Genomic DNA, 18,549 nt, shown 5'->3' on the forward strand with positions numbered 1-18,549 from the left:
CCATGTACACACATTATACACTTTTAAAAAAATGATGTGAAGTATAGCAGTTGTCAAACAAATGTAATGATTTCGGTTTGCGTTTGGTTAATTTTGGTGTGTATTACATTTTTACTTACCGTTATAGTCCAAATTACAAAAATGGCAATTATTGCAACCTTTTTTGATGATCATGCAGATAGACAATCGTCATTTACAGAAAAATTGTACTTGACATCTTCACAAAGCTTCATCAGCTATTCTCGCATTCCAACATAACACAGACAATTACTGTAAAGCAGTGGATGCAATGTCAAGATGTGAAGTAATGTTTCAGTCATTTAGATAATTGATCTAAATCGGTATTATTCCTCTCATAGACTTGAACGTGTGATACGATTTATCAAAGGCAAATGAACCTGATTTTGTCCGCTGCAACACAGTATAATTTCCCCCCTCCTTCCTAATTCATCTATTGTCCATCTATTGTGGTTCCAGACTGAAGCACCTAAAACCGCTTGGCCACACTGACCGGCCAACTTTATATTTGTCTTAAGTGAATCCATGTAATGTTTTGCCAATTGGGTTAATCATCTGTATTGCGTAAAATGATAATGATATCTTCATCAAAAGTTCTGGGTCAGTTATTACAATTAACCACTAAGGAATTATTGGTTCAAACATCTGGTGTGTTGCAAGAATCTGACAATTAGTTTGCAAGAAATTTCAATAGATTGCGAGTGCGTTATGCGCTAACCATCTCTAAATGTATATCATCTTGTTTAATGGGTGTGAGAAAACTTGCTGCTGCTTTTTTTTTCCTTTTAGACCTACACATGCAAAATAGTAACACTATATTAATATATCTGATATTCACTAAGCAGACTGGAAGTCTGGGGACATACAGCAGTACAAAACTTACATAAACGGTAGTCACTGTAGCCACCATGTAGAGAAATACAAACCCTCCCAGACATAGATAATCAAGCAGATGTTCTCCTAGAAAACACATCGTGCTAGAGTACAAAACTCAAATTCCTACACAACTGTTTAGTTCAGAAGGGGTACATGAAATCTAGATATCATTTTAGAGACGGGAACTGTTGCCTCAGAACATGGCTTACATAAGAGAGAACTTGGTAAGTATTTATGCTTCTTTGCACCTTATTATGAATAAATTGATACAGTGAATCAGGAGAGCTCTTTACCAGTCAGGGCATCTTTGTGCCATTTATCACTTTTGTTTCAAGTGGCTGTTGTTCCACCTATTTGCATTATTTTGTTCTAAAAGTAACAGTTTTATTATTCCTGTGATTTCTGTTTGGTATTTCAGTTATCTTTCCAATTTCATACAAGCTCCCAGGCTCGTGATTATCCTTTAATAGCACATTGGCAGTGAAGAGAGCCTCTGGTGACAGTGATTTAAGTTGAACAATGTCAGATTGATACATATATCTTGATATTTCAAAGTAAACCTGCAGCACTGAACTAACACTGTTTATTTTCATTTCTTATTAACACATGATTTCCTTTTGGTGTGATCTACATTTACTCCGAGCATGAGATACAGGAAAAATTCTTTATTTTTTAAGACTGATTTAAAGTTATCCTAAATGGCAGTGTAACTTTGTACCAGCATTAAAATTGAAATTTTACTCTAATACGGCACAGTTAACACACATTTTCACTTTAGCAAGAACTCAGTAACAATGGATATAAAATGTTACAATTTTTGTGTTCAGTATTTTCAGTAAAATGCTAAAAAGTTACCCAAATTGACTGTAGTTGTCCTGACAGCAATGGCTAACCAAGTCACTATCTGTAAAAACAGAGTTCCCTGCCATAAGGGATACTTTCTCATCCCTTACGCATCTCCAGAGTGTGAAGAGTCTCCCTCTTGAAGCTGTCAGTTCTATACATTTCTTCTACCCAAACCGCAACCCCCCACCCCCTCCCCCATTGGAACTATATCCTTTTAAGGGTAAAAAAAAAAAAAAAACCAGATTGGTTCCCTGATAATCCTTAAACAGAGTGCCAAGATTAACCATGAACCTCAACACCCACATACTCGTACATCATGCAATATCACTCTTATTGCCACCCCTTAGCCTGGGCACAGACACAACATTCTCTACCAATAGCATATAGTGGTATTAGAAAGTAAGTGAAATACTCTTCCACAATCCATAAGTGTAAGTTAGTGCTTCTCTCATAATCTCCAGAAATGTCTGATATGCATCATTCTTATGTCTCGCTCCCTCAATGTCATGCAAAATCTCATGCAGTAGCTGATTTTTTGTCTCAAATAGGGTTTTCAAAATATATATACATGCTCAAAGTGGACTCCCTCAGGATATATTAACAGTGTTAGAACAATATTAATATTCCTGCAAACTGAAGGCCTAATAATCAAGGCACATTTATTATCAGGAGGTAATGATCCGTTTGTCTTGTTCTTCTGGTTTCCAGCATCATTACTGCAGGACCAGTCACTAACTACAAGACCCTTGTGGTAAGGTTGTTTTATCCACTCAATCATGGTATTAATTGTTGATGCAGAGATTTTATAAATTCTTACTTATAGCTAGGTATCTAAATAAAAAGATTGTAGTTCTGTGCCCACATCTGGTAATGTAGAATGATACACTTCTGTTTCCATTGATGCACAGCATGCGTTGTAGAGTTGAGCTATGATTTCTTCTGATGGGTGGTGAGTTTGGTGAGCTAACTCCAGCAGATTACTCCATGATGCCTCATAGTATTGGTAGACATATGAATGACATCTCTATCAACACTCTTACTCATGCTGTATTGCGTAGCTGCCATTCATTAAACTCTTAAAAGTTTGCTCCTGTAGATTTATGCACTCTCTGCTAGTAAATATTTTAACTGTACCAGGGAAGTCCCCTACAGGGATTATATGTTCATCTGTATCACCAACAGAGAGTGAACAGTTCCATGGAACAAGGCCGCAATCTGCATTGACATTTCACATAGTTGATGCCATTCATCCATGGATAATGTTTCTTTGATGTCATTAAATAGAGGGTTTAAAATACTACCACCAGGTAGAACTCCCTGTTCGATATCATATTAATACTAATACACATACCCCCACCAGTGTTCAAACAGTGAGTGTGAATGAACAGAATTATTTACTTATCAGGTGGCTGCTGTTGCAGTGACTTTGCAAGGAAACATGGATTATTAGCTAAGCATATTTGCTTTTTTCCCCATTCATCACCATCAGTGTTAATACTTATATTGCCTCACAGCAGGGAGTGTTGATAGATGTCTTGACATCCTTACTCTTCAGTGTTTCTCTCATAAATGGATGAACTATTTATCAATTACTGTAAATAGATTTGTGACGTCTGCTGTTGTTATTATTATCTTACCTATGGCTATGCTCGTATGGTTAAGACATATAGTATAACATGAATACTAGGTAGGCTAGGAAAAGTCCATAACTCAAACAAGGGTATAATGTACAAATGGTAAAATTTACAAAAATTATGGATACTGTTTGATAATTACAAATTAAGTAACCAGTTGCATATTTTGAAATGTATGAGTCACTTAAAAAACTCAGGTTTCTATCTGTTTGACACACTTATTCAGATACAATATAAAAAATTTATTTGTGTCTAAACAGTTAATTTGCTTGCTGATTTTTCAGTAAAATTTATGTCATGAATAATCAGATCCACAGATACATAACAATGTAGAATCTCAACATTTTGAATAAATGTAGATAAAGTAGCTGTGAAAATATTGAGTAATAGTTGCTAATATACCCTGCGGAATTGATATCTGATGGTCACTTTGTTGCCTTAGTGTGTAGCTTGACTTGTTCCACTGTTATGAAGTTTCTCCTTTACATTGGCACCTATGGAACATAATAAATGAATGAGAAGAAATAGCCGGCCGAAGTGGCCGTGCGGTTAAAGGCGCTGCAGTCTGGAACTGCAAGACCGCTACAGTCACAGGTTCGAATCCTGCCTCGGGCATGGATGTTTGTGATGTCCTTAGGTTAGTTAGGTTTAACTAGTTCTAAGTTCTAGGGGACTAATGACCTCAGCAGTTGAGTCCCATAGTGCTCAGAGCCATTTGAACCATTTTGAGAAGAAATCATTTAGTTGTCTTTATGCACTACATCACTATTTGTGTAATCATTCATGTGTGGTATGGATTGCTGAAAGAAGTACTTATGTTATCATTAATTTATAATATAGATTGCTGAGAGAAGTACTGGAGGGGAGCACCCAGTACTGTCACAACGCAGGCTCTTGGACTGCACAAATGCTGCTGATACAGGGTCAGATGAAACTGGATCAGAAAGGAATCTCATTCGGGGCTCAAATGAAGCCTTGCACCACCAAGGTATGTAAATTGGTGTCAAATTGGAATGTCATACCATGCCATAACTCCAACTTGGATCCTTGCCATTTGGGGCAGCACTTCACTAGTTGCATTATTTGTTGATGCCTCATGATCTGAGTCAGAGTTTCAATTTTCATTTGTTTCTCTTCAAAGCTATTGGTCCCAGTGTGGCATACAAGTTTTTACTGTCACAAAAATTGGCCACAGTATGTAATCCACTAAAAAGTTGAAAAATTTGTCTTAGGATATTATAATGTCTTTTGTTACCATTCTCTATCTCTCTCCTCAATCCTTCACCATTTCCTAATGTTTATCATTTATCCACTGGCAATAAATTGTTTTCTTCAGTTTCATTTGAGTCATATCACGTTGTAAAGATATACAATCTGTGATAGCCATTTATTTAGATGTAAGAATTAAGCTGTGGTTGAGACAATGGACTCATTCATGAGGAACAGCATTCAAAACAACTTTGGGCCATGTTAATAAGGTACCACATTTCACCTATTAGTAGGCAGTAGACAATACAGTAATTAACAACAGAATGAAAATTATACATACATTCAAAGATGTCTTTAAAATTTTGTATAGTTAAAGAGAACTATAAATATGAATAGTTGACAATGAAAATAATGATAGTCCATAAATGATGCCACTTGTGGTGTATATAGCCATTAGAGGTATGTAGAGACTATTAAAGCAGAAGACAGACTGATACAAAAGGAACTTGCAAATTTGTTTACAGAATGTCTGCAGAGGAAGGCAATTCCCCCAAAACTGGAACAATGCTGTAAATTTTATTCTTTGCTTGCACACATTCTTCAAACACCAGTGTTGTTTGTAATTGCTACCTAGAAACCAAATTAAATGTATAAAGGAGAAGACTGCATATTGTCTGCATCAGGGCAGCCATCCCGGTTGCATCCAAGAAGGCAGTGTAAGTTCTGTTGCACTTTCCTCAGGGTATCTATGAGTTATAATTTGTAGGTAGCAGTCTTCAGTCCTTTTTGTTAAACACAGGCAGCCACTATGAGGCAGATCTTCAGTGTGTGTCCCCCAATAGTGGCCGAATGCTTGACTGATGTCACTGTAGTGTATGCCAATTTGGAAGGCAGCTTCCTGTGCTTGACAATTCTTCTTCCTAAGTGACAATGGGCAGATGGCCTAAGCTTGAAATGACCAGTTGAGATACATTAACAGAGTGAACAATGAACACAATGAACACAAATGACATTATCCAGTTCACGTTGGGGACAAGGTGCACTCTGCTGAACTGCGCTGAGAGCAAAAGTTTGTTTGTACCTCCACGAACTGACGGCTGTGTATAGCAATTTACTGTGGTCAAAAGAATATCAAGAAAAGGTTGTGGCCAAAAAAACACAGATGCTGCAAATAATGAGCATCGTGCAAAATTTCTTTGAACATCTTAGTATATGTTTGCAGCAGTAAATCAAATGCAGATGTACATACATTTTTCAATACTGAATAAGATTCATTTTCAGCATCACCTCTAGTGACAGAAGATTTTCTGTTAATCCTCTGTAGGGCCGTGCAGTCTGTTCAAATTTTCCATTTTGTAATTTGTTTATAGCAGTTACTGATCGGAAATTTACAATTTTTAATGCATTAAGTATGATGCCTTTGAGATGTCATAAATTTATTTTTACTCCAGCTTTTGTCCTTATGTCTGTATTATCCTTTCTATTTCATTAAGTTTACAATTTAGAGGCACCTGTGGCTCCATACAAATTTGTATTTGGTATTTCAAAAGGGCAGTGCTGTCATTTTGGATTTTCCACTGAAATATTTGAGAGGGCTCTGTAAGTACTGGCAGGATACAGGCATGGTGACACCAGGCAAACAGAGCTAACAGCTGGCTAGTGTTAAAGGATCTTAACACTATTAACTCTTTATATGTCACAACAGCCTTTGTTAGACACAACCTTTGAACATTGTATTATATTGAGCTGTTACCTTTGCTTTTCCTCTGTATCATGTATGAGAAAGAAAAAGACTTTAATTAAAGTTGACTTTAGCCTGTAAATTTAATGAATAAAGCCACTGTTAAAAGCTTCAATAACTTTCTTAATATTAGAAAACTTTGGTACCAGAGAAAAGTTAAATTTGAAAGAAAGCTAAAGACTTTTCTTCTGTACAACTTTATTAACTGTGCTTAAAAACATGTATTTGTGTGTTGTAAAAGAATTGACACTTGCTTGTATTGTTAGACTTAACGTTTTTTGCTAGCATTGAGCCATTTTAAAAACAAATTTTTGTAGTAGTCTGTTAACTGACTCAGTACATGTGAGCTAAACAATTTTATTGTCATATACAGTCATCTATAAATGGTCAGCATGCAGCTGTATTCAAATAAAAATTATGTTAAATAGCTTAAAAGTGACTTGCTCCATATTGTCAGCATGTATTGCATCAATGTTTGACTCAAACTGTTACTAACTGGATAACTAAACAAGTCTCACCGTCTTCCATGAAAGTCCTCTTCACATCAACGTGGAGGTGAAGTTTTCAGTAGTTTGCAGTCTTTGGGGTATCTACATCAACAGCTCTCTGCAAACCTGCATACAATTTGTCACATCTCATCTATATCAGGCTTGTTCAAACATTTGGAGGTCTACCTGGACAAACTATGTACTACACTTGATTAGTCACTAGAAGGTACTGTATATATTGCAAGTCAATAGAGTGTAAAAATGCAATAAGTTCAGCAGTATCACAGTGGAAAATGGAAGCTAAGCAACTTGTGGGTACCGTGGCTTTTCACATGTGAATCAGGAAAATAGCACACTAAATGTAAGCACCCAGTCTGAATCAAGTCCTGTTCAGTTTTCTGCGAAGAAAAACAAATTGATGCTAAATAAATATTGTATCCTATTTTATGAAGTGAAGGTAACACATGTACTATTATTTGCTTTATCTCTGGCAATATGTGTTACTCAGATAAACATTGTGATTTAAACCCAAGATACCAATGGTTTGAGGATGACTGTACATACAAATGTATAGAATACCGTAACCAAAGAAATAATGTTCCTGGAAGCACAACAGTGCACTTTTTGTAGTGCTGCAGGAAATCTTAGTTCCTGTTCCTTTTAAATTCATTCTCTTACAAGAAGAAAAATACAAACTGTACAAGATTATATATAGTAGGACAAATCTTTCACTCAGATGTGGAGTGAATGATTCATTTGAGAAACAACAAATATGCTATGACTAAACCACTTTTCTGTGATATCCTTTCTTCCAGAAGTAGTGGTTAACTGAGGTATGCAAGGGAGCTGAAGTGTGGAAAGTAGTTCCATCTGTTTCTCTCGAGGAAATTGCCCAGCACTGTGTTATCTGCATCCCAAGCTACACAATTTGTCATTTGGGCTATAGTGTACATGTACAACTACAGTGAAGTCAGAATGTCTCCAGACACAAAGCAGGAAATCTAGTGATAATGAAATCTGATAATGCAATCTTCCACCAGTAGTAAACAGTATCACCTGGAAATACTTCACTACAATATGTTAACAACAGCAGCAGCATTAGTGTATATTTGTTGTACTCATTACCAAGTGACAGTGATGTGGAGAGAACAGCGTAAGGAAAGATAAGTATCGGCAAATAAAGGAAAAGAATATTAGAAAATGGGTTGCAATAGAGTCATGAGTTTGTACTATTGTTTTATTGTCTGACAAAGATTACCCCGGAATAATTACACACTCAGTGGACTGGATAAATACTACTCTGACTGCAGGATTGTCCCCTGGATAGAAATAAAAAAATCTATTACCACTTTTAATGGTGCTCCTAAACCAGAAGTATAATGTAAATTTAAAGCTACAAAGCTATTTACTTTCTTGAGCTCAGAAGTGACTCACTGTGTGGAAATAAATAGGACAGTGATTTGTACAATTCCAGAGTCAGCATCAAATTATGAAGTTATAGGACCACTGAGTCCCAAGGTGTCTCGGGGCTGAGGGATGGTTATATCATTCCTTGAAGGCATGATCTGTATAGTGAGTGTAGCATTCTGTCATATGGAAATGCTCCAACGTGAAACTCCTGGCTGTAATAGCTGGTGGTAGTATGTTCTACTAGCAAAGCTGTTTCCTATGTGTATTTCATCCTGTGAACTGGGAACAGAAAGAGTGTTGTCAGTTTTATAGCACCACATTTGACAAATTGCTACCTACCAGTAGTGATAGCATATTCAGCTTGTGATATGATGGGTACCACTGCACTTTTACCCATTCACCTCACACTTCAGTAAAGGTGGATGCTTTCTAGACCCTTTTGTGTTACTGGACAGAATTTGAAACATTTCTCCTTGATGACTAGAGCTGAGAGCTTTGCAGTAAGGAAGAATTTAATGAAGAGATGGTATTGCTATTTTCATTCAATACATTGTTTTCTACTTAATGTATTTGACATCGCATGTCCCCTTCTTCACAGCAGCTTTCACGAAAAATATGTCACTTACAGGGAACCTGATTTAATCAAGAATGTTATTTCCTACAATCTTTCCTGATAATGAAATGTGTTCTGCTCATAAGCAGGTCCATCACTGCAAGTTCAGCATTATTTTTAGCAAGATTGATTGTTAAATTACTCTTCAAGTTAAGAAAAACCCAGTCACAAAGTATTTGATTCATACAATTAGTGACAATTTTTTTTACATGCAACAATAATTCATATTGAGCACTAAACATCCCATAAGTAAAATAGTCTCCCATTTGAATCTCAGAGTGAGGACTAATCAGGAGGGCGATGTCACCAGAAGAAACAAAACTAGCATTTTATGGATTGGAGCATGGAAGATTAGATCCCTTAATTTGATGGGTAATATTAAAAAAAGGTAAATGTATGATTGGACGTTAGCCGTAGTGGAAATCGGGAATTAGTGTAGTGTGTTGGCAGTAAGATCAGGAGTTCACAACAGGTGAATTCAAGGTTACAAACACAAAATCAAATAGGGGTACTACGTTAGTAGGTGTAATAATGACTAAGAAAATAGGAATGCAGGTAAGTTACTATGAACAACATAGAGGAAGTTTTATCATAACCAAGGTAGATGTGGAGCCAACATTCAACTCAGTAGAACAAATTTATATGCCAGCTGTAGTGATTTGAGAATTTCTGTGTAAACTCTAGAACCACTCAGCTTTCTACCATCTCAAACATACAATATTCTGGATACGAGTGTGGGATGGTAGAACCCTACCTACTGCACGTCACTTGTTTGTGTGCAGGTTTAAAATCAGTCACAGGAAGAAGTAGACATGGTGGTTGGACGGCACTGACAAGTACCGTATTTACTCAAATCTAAGCTGCGCTTTTTTTCCGGTTTTTGTAATCCAAAAATCTGCCTGCGCCTTAGAATCGAGTGCAAAGTAAGCGCAAGTTCTGTAAAATGTTGGTAGGTGCCGCCACAAGTAACTTTTGCCGTCGAATATATGTAGCGCTACACAGGCATGCTTTGCAGGCACAAAGATAAATACTGGCACCAAAACCTCTGCGTCAGTAAATAAATTAAAAAAAGAAAAAAGGTGGAAGACAAACTTTTTTCTACACCCCGAGTTTCGACCACTGCATTTTCATACATTATCCAACGAAGTAAATACAAATTCCATATTGTTCATCTTCGAATGTAGCAGCCTTTCAATGTACTACAAAAATCCGACTGGCAAGACTGTTTGGGAGATTTGTCAATATGGCCAACTCTACGTTCTGAATTTTTTCCTACCTGTGACAAGACATGGTTGCTAATAGGAACTTTTATGAATTGTGAATCACATGCAGTATTCTCTTCATCATAAGAATAATACGAATATAAACATTTTACCATGCATTCTTTTGTGTTTGCTGCTACTTCATTTAAATCCTGTCTGCCTAATAAACTACGAAACTAGAGTGAGACAACAGCAATCGCGGAAGAATATACATATTAGTATTATTCTTACGCCAACTAGAGATACAGTCAGAAATGAAGCACGACAATTGACTAGATTTTTAAATCTAAGATGACTCTAATTTCTGTGCAGAAGGTAATGTACTAAAGAGGCATCTGCAAAGATATTCAAATGGAGAAAAATTTTTGCTAAACTCTCCTTCACAACATCTTCTATCACACGCAGTCTATTATTTGGTTCTTGTTGATCATTATCAAAGAAAGCAGCAGTGTAAGTAACAACAAATTGCAGTCTCTTGCCATTGTTTTGTTAATGAGACGATTTTATTTATTTATTTATTTTCAATTGGAAGCAGCGGTAGCGCGTATAAAAGCAAGCCATGCCGCGAGCGGCGACAGGTCGTAAACACTCATTATCAGAATGCGACAAACAATGCGTGTCACAGTACAATAATGCATTTTCAACTTAAGAGTGATGAAACACCTATAACAAAGTAAGGGCACTTATCAGATCAAAGAAAAATAAGCAGTCAATTCAACCCAGACGAAGCACATGAAAAAGGAAGGGTACTCGTATAAATACGGATGGAGCGCCTGATGCATAGCAATGGCTACCTGGTAATGCTTAACTGCGAAGCTTACGGCTCGAACCAAACTACTGTAGCTGTATCGTCATTCATTCGACCTAAATTGTGGCTCATATTATAATGGACCAACTTTGTTTCGATTTGGGCGTGCGGCCTAAAACTTTTCTCTCCCCTTGAATTTCGAGTCTCAAATTTCAGGTGCGGCTTAGATTCGGGAAAAATTTTTTTCCTTGATTTCGAGTCTAATTTTTCAGGTGTGGCTTAGATTCGAGTGCGGCTTAGATTCGAGTAAATACAGTACCTGTTGGGCAATCCGTAGATGTTTTAGTGAGTGTGTAAGTAAGAACAATGGAGTTTATATGCAGCTCTGTGCTTATTGTGCCATTGACTATTCTTATTAAAACAAGAACAGTTGAAAAAGTACTCTTGTAGACTCTTGACGCAACCTTGTTAGAGGCAAGACTCATTTTATGATTCATGTTAAGAAAGGTCATGGTATTCAAGCCAACTTTCTTTTAACTGTAACACAATTTGTTTCTAACGTCTGACTATACGAAAGACTTGCAGGAAGTTACATACTCATGTGGAAAGTGAAATTTTTATTGTGTATGGAGGTCAAATACGGCATTAGTTAATGAAAAGTAAAGTTTGCATGTCTACTTATTTCATAAATAGGAAGAGTCTAAAAATTCCTGTACCTAATATATTTAAAAAGAAAGATGATGAGACTTACCAAACAAAGCGCTGGCAGGTCGATAGATACACAAACAAACACAAACATACACACAAAATTCTAGCTTTCGCAACCAACGGTTGCCTCGTCAGGAAAGAGGGAAGGAGAAGGAAAGACAAAAGGATATGGGTTTTAAGGGAGAGGGTAAGGAGTCATTCCAATCCCGGGAGTGGAAAGACTTACCTTAGGGGAAAAAAAGGACAGGTGTGTGTGTGTGTGTGTGCGAGTGTATACCTGTCCTTTTTTCCCCCTAAGGTAAGTCTTTCCGCTCCCGGGATTGGAATGACTCCTTACCCTCTCCCTTAAAACCCATATCCTTTTGTCTTTCCTTCTCCTTCTCTCTTTCCTGACGAGTGTTTGTTTGTGTATCTATCAACCTGCCAGCGCTTTTGTTTGGTAAGTCTCATCATCTTTCTTTTTAAATATATTTTTCCCACGTGGAATGTTTCCCTCTATTATAATTCCTGTACCTAGCGTTATTTGATGGAGAAGAAGTCAAGAGGGTTTCCAGCTGGTGGCTATTCAGTAAAGAAGAGTAAGTATTCCATGTAAGTCACCTTGTAAAGAAGTGATTAATTTTAAAAAGGATGAGGCAAACTTAGCAAAAGTACACCAGTAGAGTAAGAAAAGTTGTAACAACAATTGTCAAAAGAAGCATCCACATTCAAATTTAGATCTGGTAGCTTCTCAAGAATTTGTACTGAGATACCATAAAACACAGAATGGGAATGTAGTATCTCATTTCGGTAACCAACCCATAATTAGTAGTAGTGAGGAAAACGTTGTTTGACCTGGATCCAGGGCTGGTGCCCAGGTTGTAGAGATACATTAGGAGGCCTTATTCCATATAAGTATGTTAACTTTACACGCAAAATACCCACAAAGGAATGGTTGCTGCTTGAAGAACCTAGCTTAGCCACCAATAAAACACAACCTATAATAGCAGGGACCGTGGAAAATTCCGAGGTTAACGTATTTATAGATTCGGGGAGTGAGGTATCACTCATCCTAAACACGTTTTTTTACTCAATACAGAATAAACAGCACTGACCGTTATAGCCAGTATAGATTATCGGGATAACGGGAACAAGAAGTAAACTTGTAAAATACAAAACTCAAGTGAACTGCTATTAATAGGAGAAAATATTAATAGATATGTACTATTTGATTGGTTGCTAGAGTTTAAAGTCATCTTAAACTTTGATTAACATCATCTTTGATTTGGTAGAGGGGACAGTAGATGCTGGACATCATTTGTGACAAAAGATCACATTGAGGGACAAACAACTGAGTGTCGGTGTCTGCGATTAACAGCTACAGCTTAATTATCACCAAAAATCTATAATGTGGATCAAGGAACACATCGAAATGATATACAAGACAAAGTTAATGAATCCCTAATATTAACTGATCAACAAAGGTGAGATTTATATGAAATTTTGATGGCTTATGAAGTGGTGTTTTCTGATTGTCCAGGTAACATCAGTGTCTATATCTGTAAGTTCAAAATCAAAGATGACACTACATTCTTTTGCAAATCATATCCAATACCATTGTGTTTGAAGGAAACAATTTGGGATGAGATTAACAAAATGATTGATAATACTAATATAGAAAGAAATTCCAGTGTAATGAATAATCCTCTGGTCGTGATGAAGAAAGTACAAGCGGGGTACGATTAGTCTTAGATGCTTGTACATTGAATCAACATATAGAGACGGAGAGAGATCAACGAATTGTTATCCAAATTTGGAAAGGCAAGATTCTTTAGTACAATGGACCTGACTGTGGGATATTGGCAGATAAAATTGTATTCAGAATCCAAAAAGTATACAGCCTTTTTGTTTGATGGAAAATCATATAATTTCAATGTATTGCCATTTGGACGTAATATCTCTGTGTCCGTATTTAGATGAAGCTCTAGGGAGAGACTTATTGAAGGATTTGATAATATATGTAGACAATATCATCATAATATCAGCTACTTGGGAGGCACATTGTCTAACTTTGTGCAAGACTCTGAAAAAAATTAAGGAGAAAGGTATTACGGTGAAGCTGTCAAAATCATTTTTTGTGCGCCAAGAACTTAAATTCTTAGGTAATATTATAGGGGTAAAGGGAGTTAGACCAGATGCTGAACACATAAAAGCTATCAAAGGATGTACGCACCCCAGAAATCTAAGCCAATTAAAAGGATTTATAGGTATGGGCGGATACTATTGATGGTATGCATGAGGTCAAGAGTTAAATGACCTGAGAATTTTACATTTATTAAGAGAGGGAGTACCGTGGAATTGGGATCAAGGTGCAAATGATGTGTTTGAAAACTTTAAAAGAGCACTTGTGGAGTCACCCATATTGCATCATCCAGTTATGGGCGAGCTGTTTAAACTTTCGACAGATACATCTGATTACAGTGTCGCTGCTGATCTTTTCCAAGGAGAATGGGATCCAAGTGCTGTAGAACACAGAACCATAGCTTTTGCTAGCTGTCACTTAAATAAGCATGAACTAAATTACACAGCTACCAAAAAGGAACTATTGGCGGTTGTGTGGCGTATTCAAAAGTTTCAAACACTAGTATGGGGATCAGAAATCCATATTTATACATATCATCAAGCTTTATCCTTTCTAATGAGTAGTTGATTACTACACAGTAGGTTGGTGTGATGGATGCTATTCCTACAGGAATACAATATTGAGATACAATATGTAAAATGTTCCAAAAATATTGTATGTGATGCTTTATTGAGGCTACCCATTGGAATGGAAGAATTGAAACGTACAGAAGAGCCTGGCATTATTTTTTCCATCAATTTTATATCAGCAGAATATCCAAACAGGAAATGGCTCAAAGAATAACAGGGAATATCCGTCATGATCCTTATTTCACAGTAATATTTTCTACCTGTATCCAGAACTCGTTAACTCCTTATCAGTTAGGAAAATTATAGATCGTAACTTGTTGTGGGGAGACAGCGTAAATTCACAGCATTGGCGTTTATGTATCCCAAAGATAATGGAAGATGACCTGGTGTGGTATGTTCACACAGGATATGGATACTTTGGAATAAAAAAAATGTATATCCCATATGAATAAATTTTATTATAGGTCATAAAATAGCATCTTTGATTAGAACCTGTGAAGCCTGCTAGAAAGTAAAAGAGAATAATACTCACGTGAAATACAAAATGTATCCTATTATTCCTAAGTCATTACACGACCTTACAGCAGCAGATTTTTTTGGACCAATTCCACAAGGAAAGGGAGGAGTATCATATATTTTGGTCATCATAGAATGTTGGTCAAAATATGTTAAACTATATCCAATGCAAATATGCAGATGGTTATACACTCTTTACAACAATACTTTCTAGAAGTAGGTAAACCAAAACAGTTTGTTACAGATAACGGACCACAGTTTGGGAGTTACGAATTTAGAGAATTTGTAGCATGGGAAGGTGTTCGAGAAGTGTTAATATCAAATTATAACCTGTCATCAAATCTGTGTGAGCGAGTAATGAAGGAAATTGGAAAATTATGTCATACTTACTGCCATGAAAAACATACTTCATGGGCAAAGAAAATTAAGGACATTGAACTTATCCTAAATGAATTACCCCATTTATCAACTGGGTTGACACCTTTAGAAGCTACAGGCAAACCTTTTGTAGGAGAACCTCTAATTAAGTGTTTTAATTGGCCTGAACAACCTAGTGTCAATTTACCAAGTTGATGACCTGGTTCTTATAAAACAACGTCTTCCCAGCTCGACTCTGGAGAAAGAGACTTATAAGTTTTTCCAAAAATATGAGGGACCGTACCGGGTACAAACGGTAGTCCATCGTAAGACATTATTTTTAGTAGATCCCACAACTGGATTCAAGAAATCTGGATGAAATAAACTAAATAGAGTTATATTTGTGGAAAATATAATAAGATGTGATTAGCTGAACCACTGTTATACCATAGTGTATAGATTTTCTGTTATGTATAGAGTATCCAGAATGAGATTTTTAACTCTGCAGCGGAGTGTGTACTGATATGAAACTTCCTGGTGGATTAAAACTGTGTGCCGGACCGAGACTCAAACTCAGGACCTTTGCCTTTCGCAGGCAAGAGTATTTTATACCGTTTGTGAGATGTGATATAGATGGGAGGGTTTGTATAAATTTTGAAAGGGGTGGGTATTGTAGCTAAAAGCATGATTTACAAGAACAGATAAATCATGATTAACACAAAACACACATCACACCTTTCAAACAACCCTCACAAACAAGTGTGCCTGATTTTTCATCATTTGCCATTTCCATAGGGTTGCTAGGATTTCCTTCGGGGACCTCAAAGGGTGAAGGTGGGACAAGTCCATTCTGTAGGAGATGATTTAACACCAAACCTCCTGTGACATCTCACTCAAGTACCTGAGGGATAGGGATCCTAGGAAAAGGGGGTGGGAAGGGTTTCCTGTCTTTGGGGCTATCTTCTTTCTCTTCTTTGATCCTAGCATCCATATCTAGTTTTTCCTTTCTTACTTCTCATTTGAGGACCTGTCTATTTTTTCCCTCTTTCCATATTCACAAACTTCTATCACTTAAGTCCTTCCTTATTTCTGTGGTTACTAAAAACCTAAATCTTATCTTTAGATAAGAAGGCCGAAGAATCAGACTACATGAACACACATCCACATACACGCAAATTTACACTTCTACATAAACATTAAATCACATAAGAGGAAGCCTGTCATGATGTGAGAACCACCAGGTGTTGTAGGGAAAATGTGTGTACATATGGAAATATGTGCACATATATAGGAAGCTACGATGCTTCTACATTGAATATACATAAGAAGAGGTGCACATACATAACAAACAACTATAAAGTAGTAATGAGTAGTGGATAAATAAGAGAGAGGTGTGAGCAAAGAAGGAAAACGAAAGTAGGAGCAGAATTAGTCATGTTGATCATTAAGAAACGTCAGTATAATAAGTACTGTGATGAATTGAAGAATAGTGGGACATAAATAGTATATGTAGACATAGTATCTAATGAAAATATAGACTTTGATAAGTAGAGGAGAACTCTATGGAGTAAACAATATATTAAAGAATGAATGCGAAGTTTAAAATAGATTTATATCTTTACCAGAAGATACTTAATTATGATATACATAGAAATATATACTAGGGTAATGAACTGTGAGGCCTACTCAGAAAGAATTAAGGGGGTGTACCTGGCATTCACTAAGTATAAAGGATAGGCGTACCTAGGTGGAGATAGAACGATCTGTGGCCTAAAAATTTGGGATGTTTTGTAAGGGGTGTACCTACCAGAATGGAAAGAGGAAGTGCTCTCATAAGGTCAACCCACAAGTAAGGAATAGGTGCTGATCCTAGGAGAAGGGAACAGTATCATGACAAAAGTCACAAGTTTTATAGGGATTCTTCTGGGAAGTGTGAATTCTGTGAACAACTAGCATTATTATGTCTCGTGGAACTAAATGAGAGTCAAAAGAACACTTTCATTTCGTCCTGAGTTCCTCCAAGCTACAAATAATGAAAATAGTACATAATAGGAAAAATGTAGTACAAAAGATAAGAATAGGAAATAGTTTACTCGTGTCATAAACACCTGAAGTTTATGATTGAAAAAAAGAAGGAAATAAAGAAAAGAACAAGAGTGCTCACAATTCCTAAATATCAGTAAAGCTGACTAAAACCATGAGTAAATACTCATGTCTTAATAACAAAGTAGAAAAAGAAAAGAGTAGAGAAACAGTAAGTGAAATATTGTTCAAGAGAATTGTTGCAAAGTAGAAAAAGAAAAGAGTAGAGAAACAGTAAGTGAAAGATTCTTCAAGAGAATTGTTATGTAAGAAATGTATACTGTTACGTACGAGGGGGCCATCCTGGTACCCATGGCTGTTCCCTTTAATTGTTGGTATGTCTAGCCTTCAAACCAACCTCGTACGCCAACCTATTTATGGGTCGCTTAGAGGAAGCCTTCTTGGTTACCCAGGCCTGCCAACCCAAAGTTTGGTACAGATTTATTGATGACATTTTCATGATCTGGACTCACAGTGAAGAAGAACTCCAGAATTTCCTCTCCAACCTCAACTCCTTTGCTTCCATCAGATTCACCTGGTCCTACTCCAAATCTCATGCCACTTTCCTCGACGTTGACCTCCATCTGTCCAATGGCCAGCTTCACACATCCATCCACATCAAACCCACCAACAAGCAACAGTACCTCCACTATGACAGCTGTCACCCATTCCATATCAAACAGTCCCTTCCCTACAGCTTAGGTCTTCGTGGCAAACAAATCTGCTCCAGTCCCGAATCCCTGAACCATTACACCAACAACCTGAAAACAGCTTTTGCATCCCACAACTACTCTCCCGACCTGGTACAGAAGCAAATAACAAGAGCCACTTCCTCATCCCCTCAAACCCAGAACCTTCCACAGAAGAACCCCAAAAGTTCCCCACTTGTGACAGTATACTTTCTAGGACTGGATCAGACTCTGAATGTGGCTCTCCAGCAGGGATACGACTTCCTCAAATCCTGCCCTGAAATGAGATCCATCCTTCATGAAATCCTCCCCACTCCACCAAGAGTGGCTTTCCGCCTTTCCACCTAACCTTCCTAATCTCTTGGTTCATCCCTATGAAATACCCAAACCACCTTCCCTACCCTCTGGCTCCTACCCTTGTAACTGCCCCCAGTGTAAAACCTGTCCCAAGCACCCTCCCACCACCACCTACTCCAGTCCTGTAACCCAGAAGGTGTACATGATCAAAGGCAGAGCCACATGTGAAAGCACCCACGTTGTTTACTGACTGACCTGCCTACACTGTGAAGCCTTCTGTGTGGGAATGACCAGCAACAAACTGTCCATTCGCATGAATGAACACAGGCAGACAGTGTTCGTTGGTAATGAGGATCACCCTGTG

The 18,549-nt window shown here is 37.2% G+C and overlaps 1 protein-coding gene across 2 annotated transcripts in view; it reads left to right on the forward strand.

The window, feature by feature from the left end:
• The window catches only part of LOC126175459 (proton-coupled folate transporter-like), a 254,716-nt gene that overhangs the window by 42,946 nt on the left and 193,221 nt on the right, over nt 1-18,549 (forward strand). Inside the window, exon 2 of one of the 2 annotated variants that reach the window (XM_049922263.1) lies at nt 4,215-4,362. The exons of the other annotated variant lie outside the window; for it this stretch is intronic. Coding sequence (XP_049778220.1) covers nt 4,215-4,362 — 148 coding nt within the window. The remainder of the gene's footprint in view (nt 1-4,214; nt 4,363-18,549) is intronic. 2 annotated transcript variants of the gene reach the window in all.

This window comes from Schistocerca cancellata, chromosome 3 (assembly GCF_023864275.1).
Source record: "Schistocerca cancellata isolate TAMUIC-IGC-003103 chromosome 3, iqSchCanc2.1, whole genome shotgun sequence".
Lineage (NCBI taxonomy): Eukaryota > Metazoa > Arthropoda > Insecta > Orthoptera > Acrididae > Schistocerca > Schistocerca cancellata.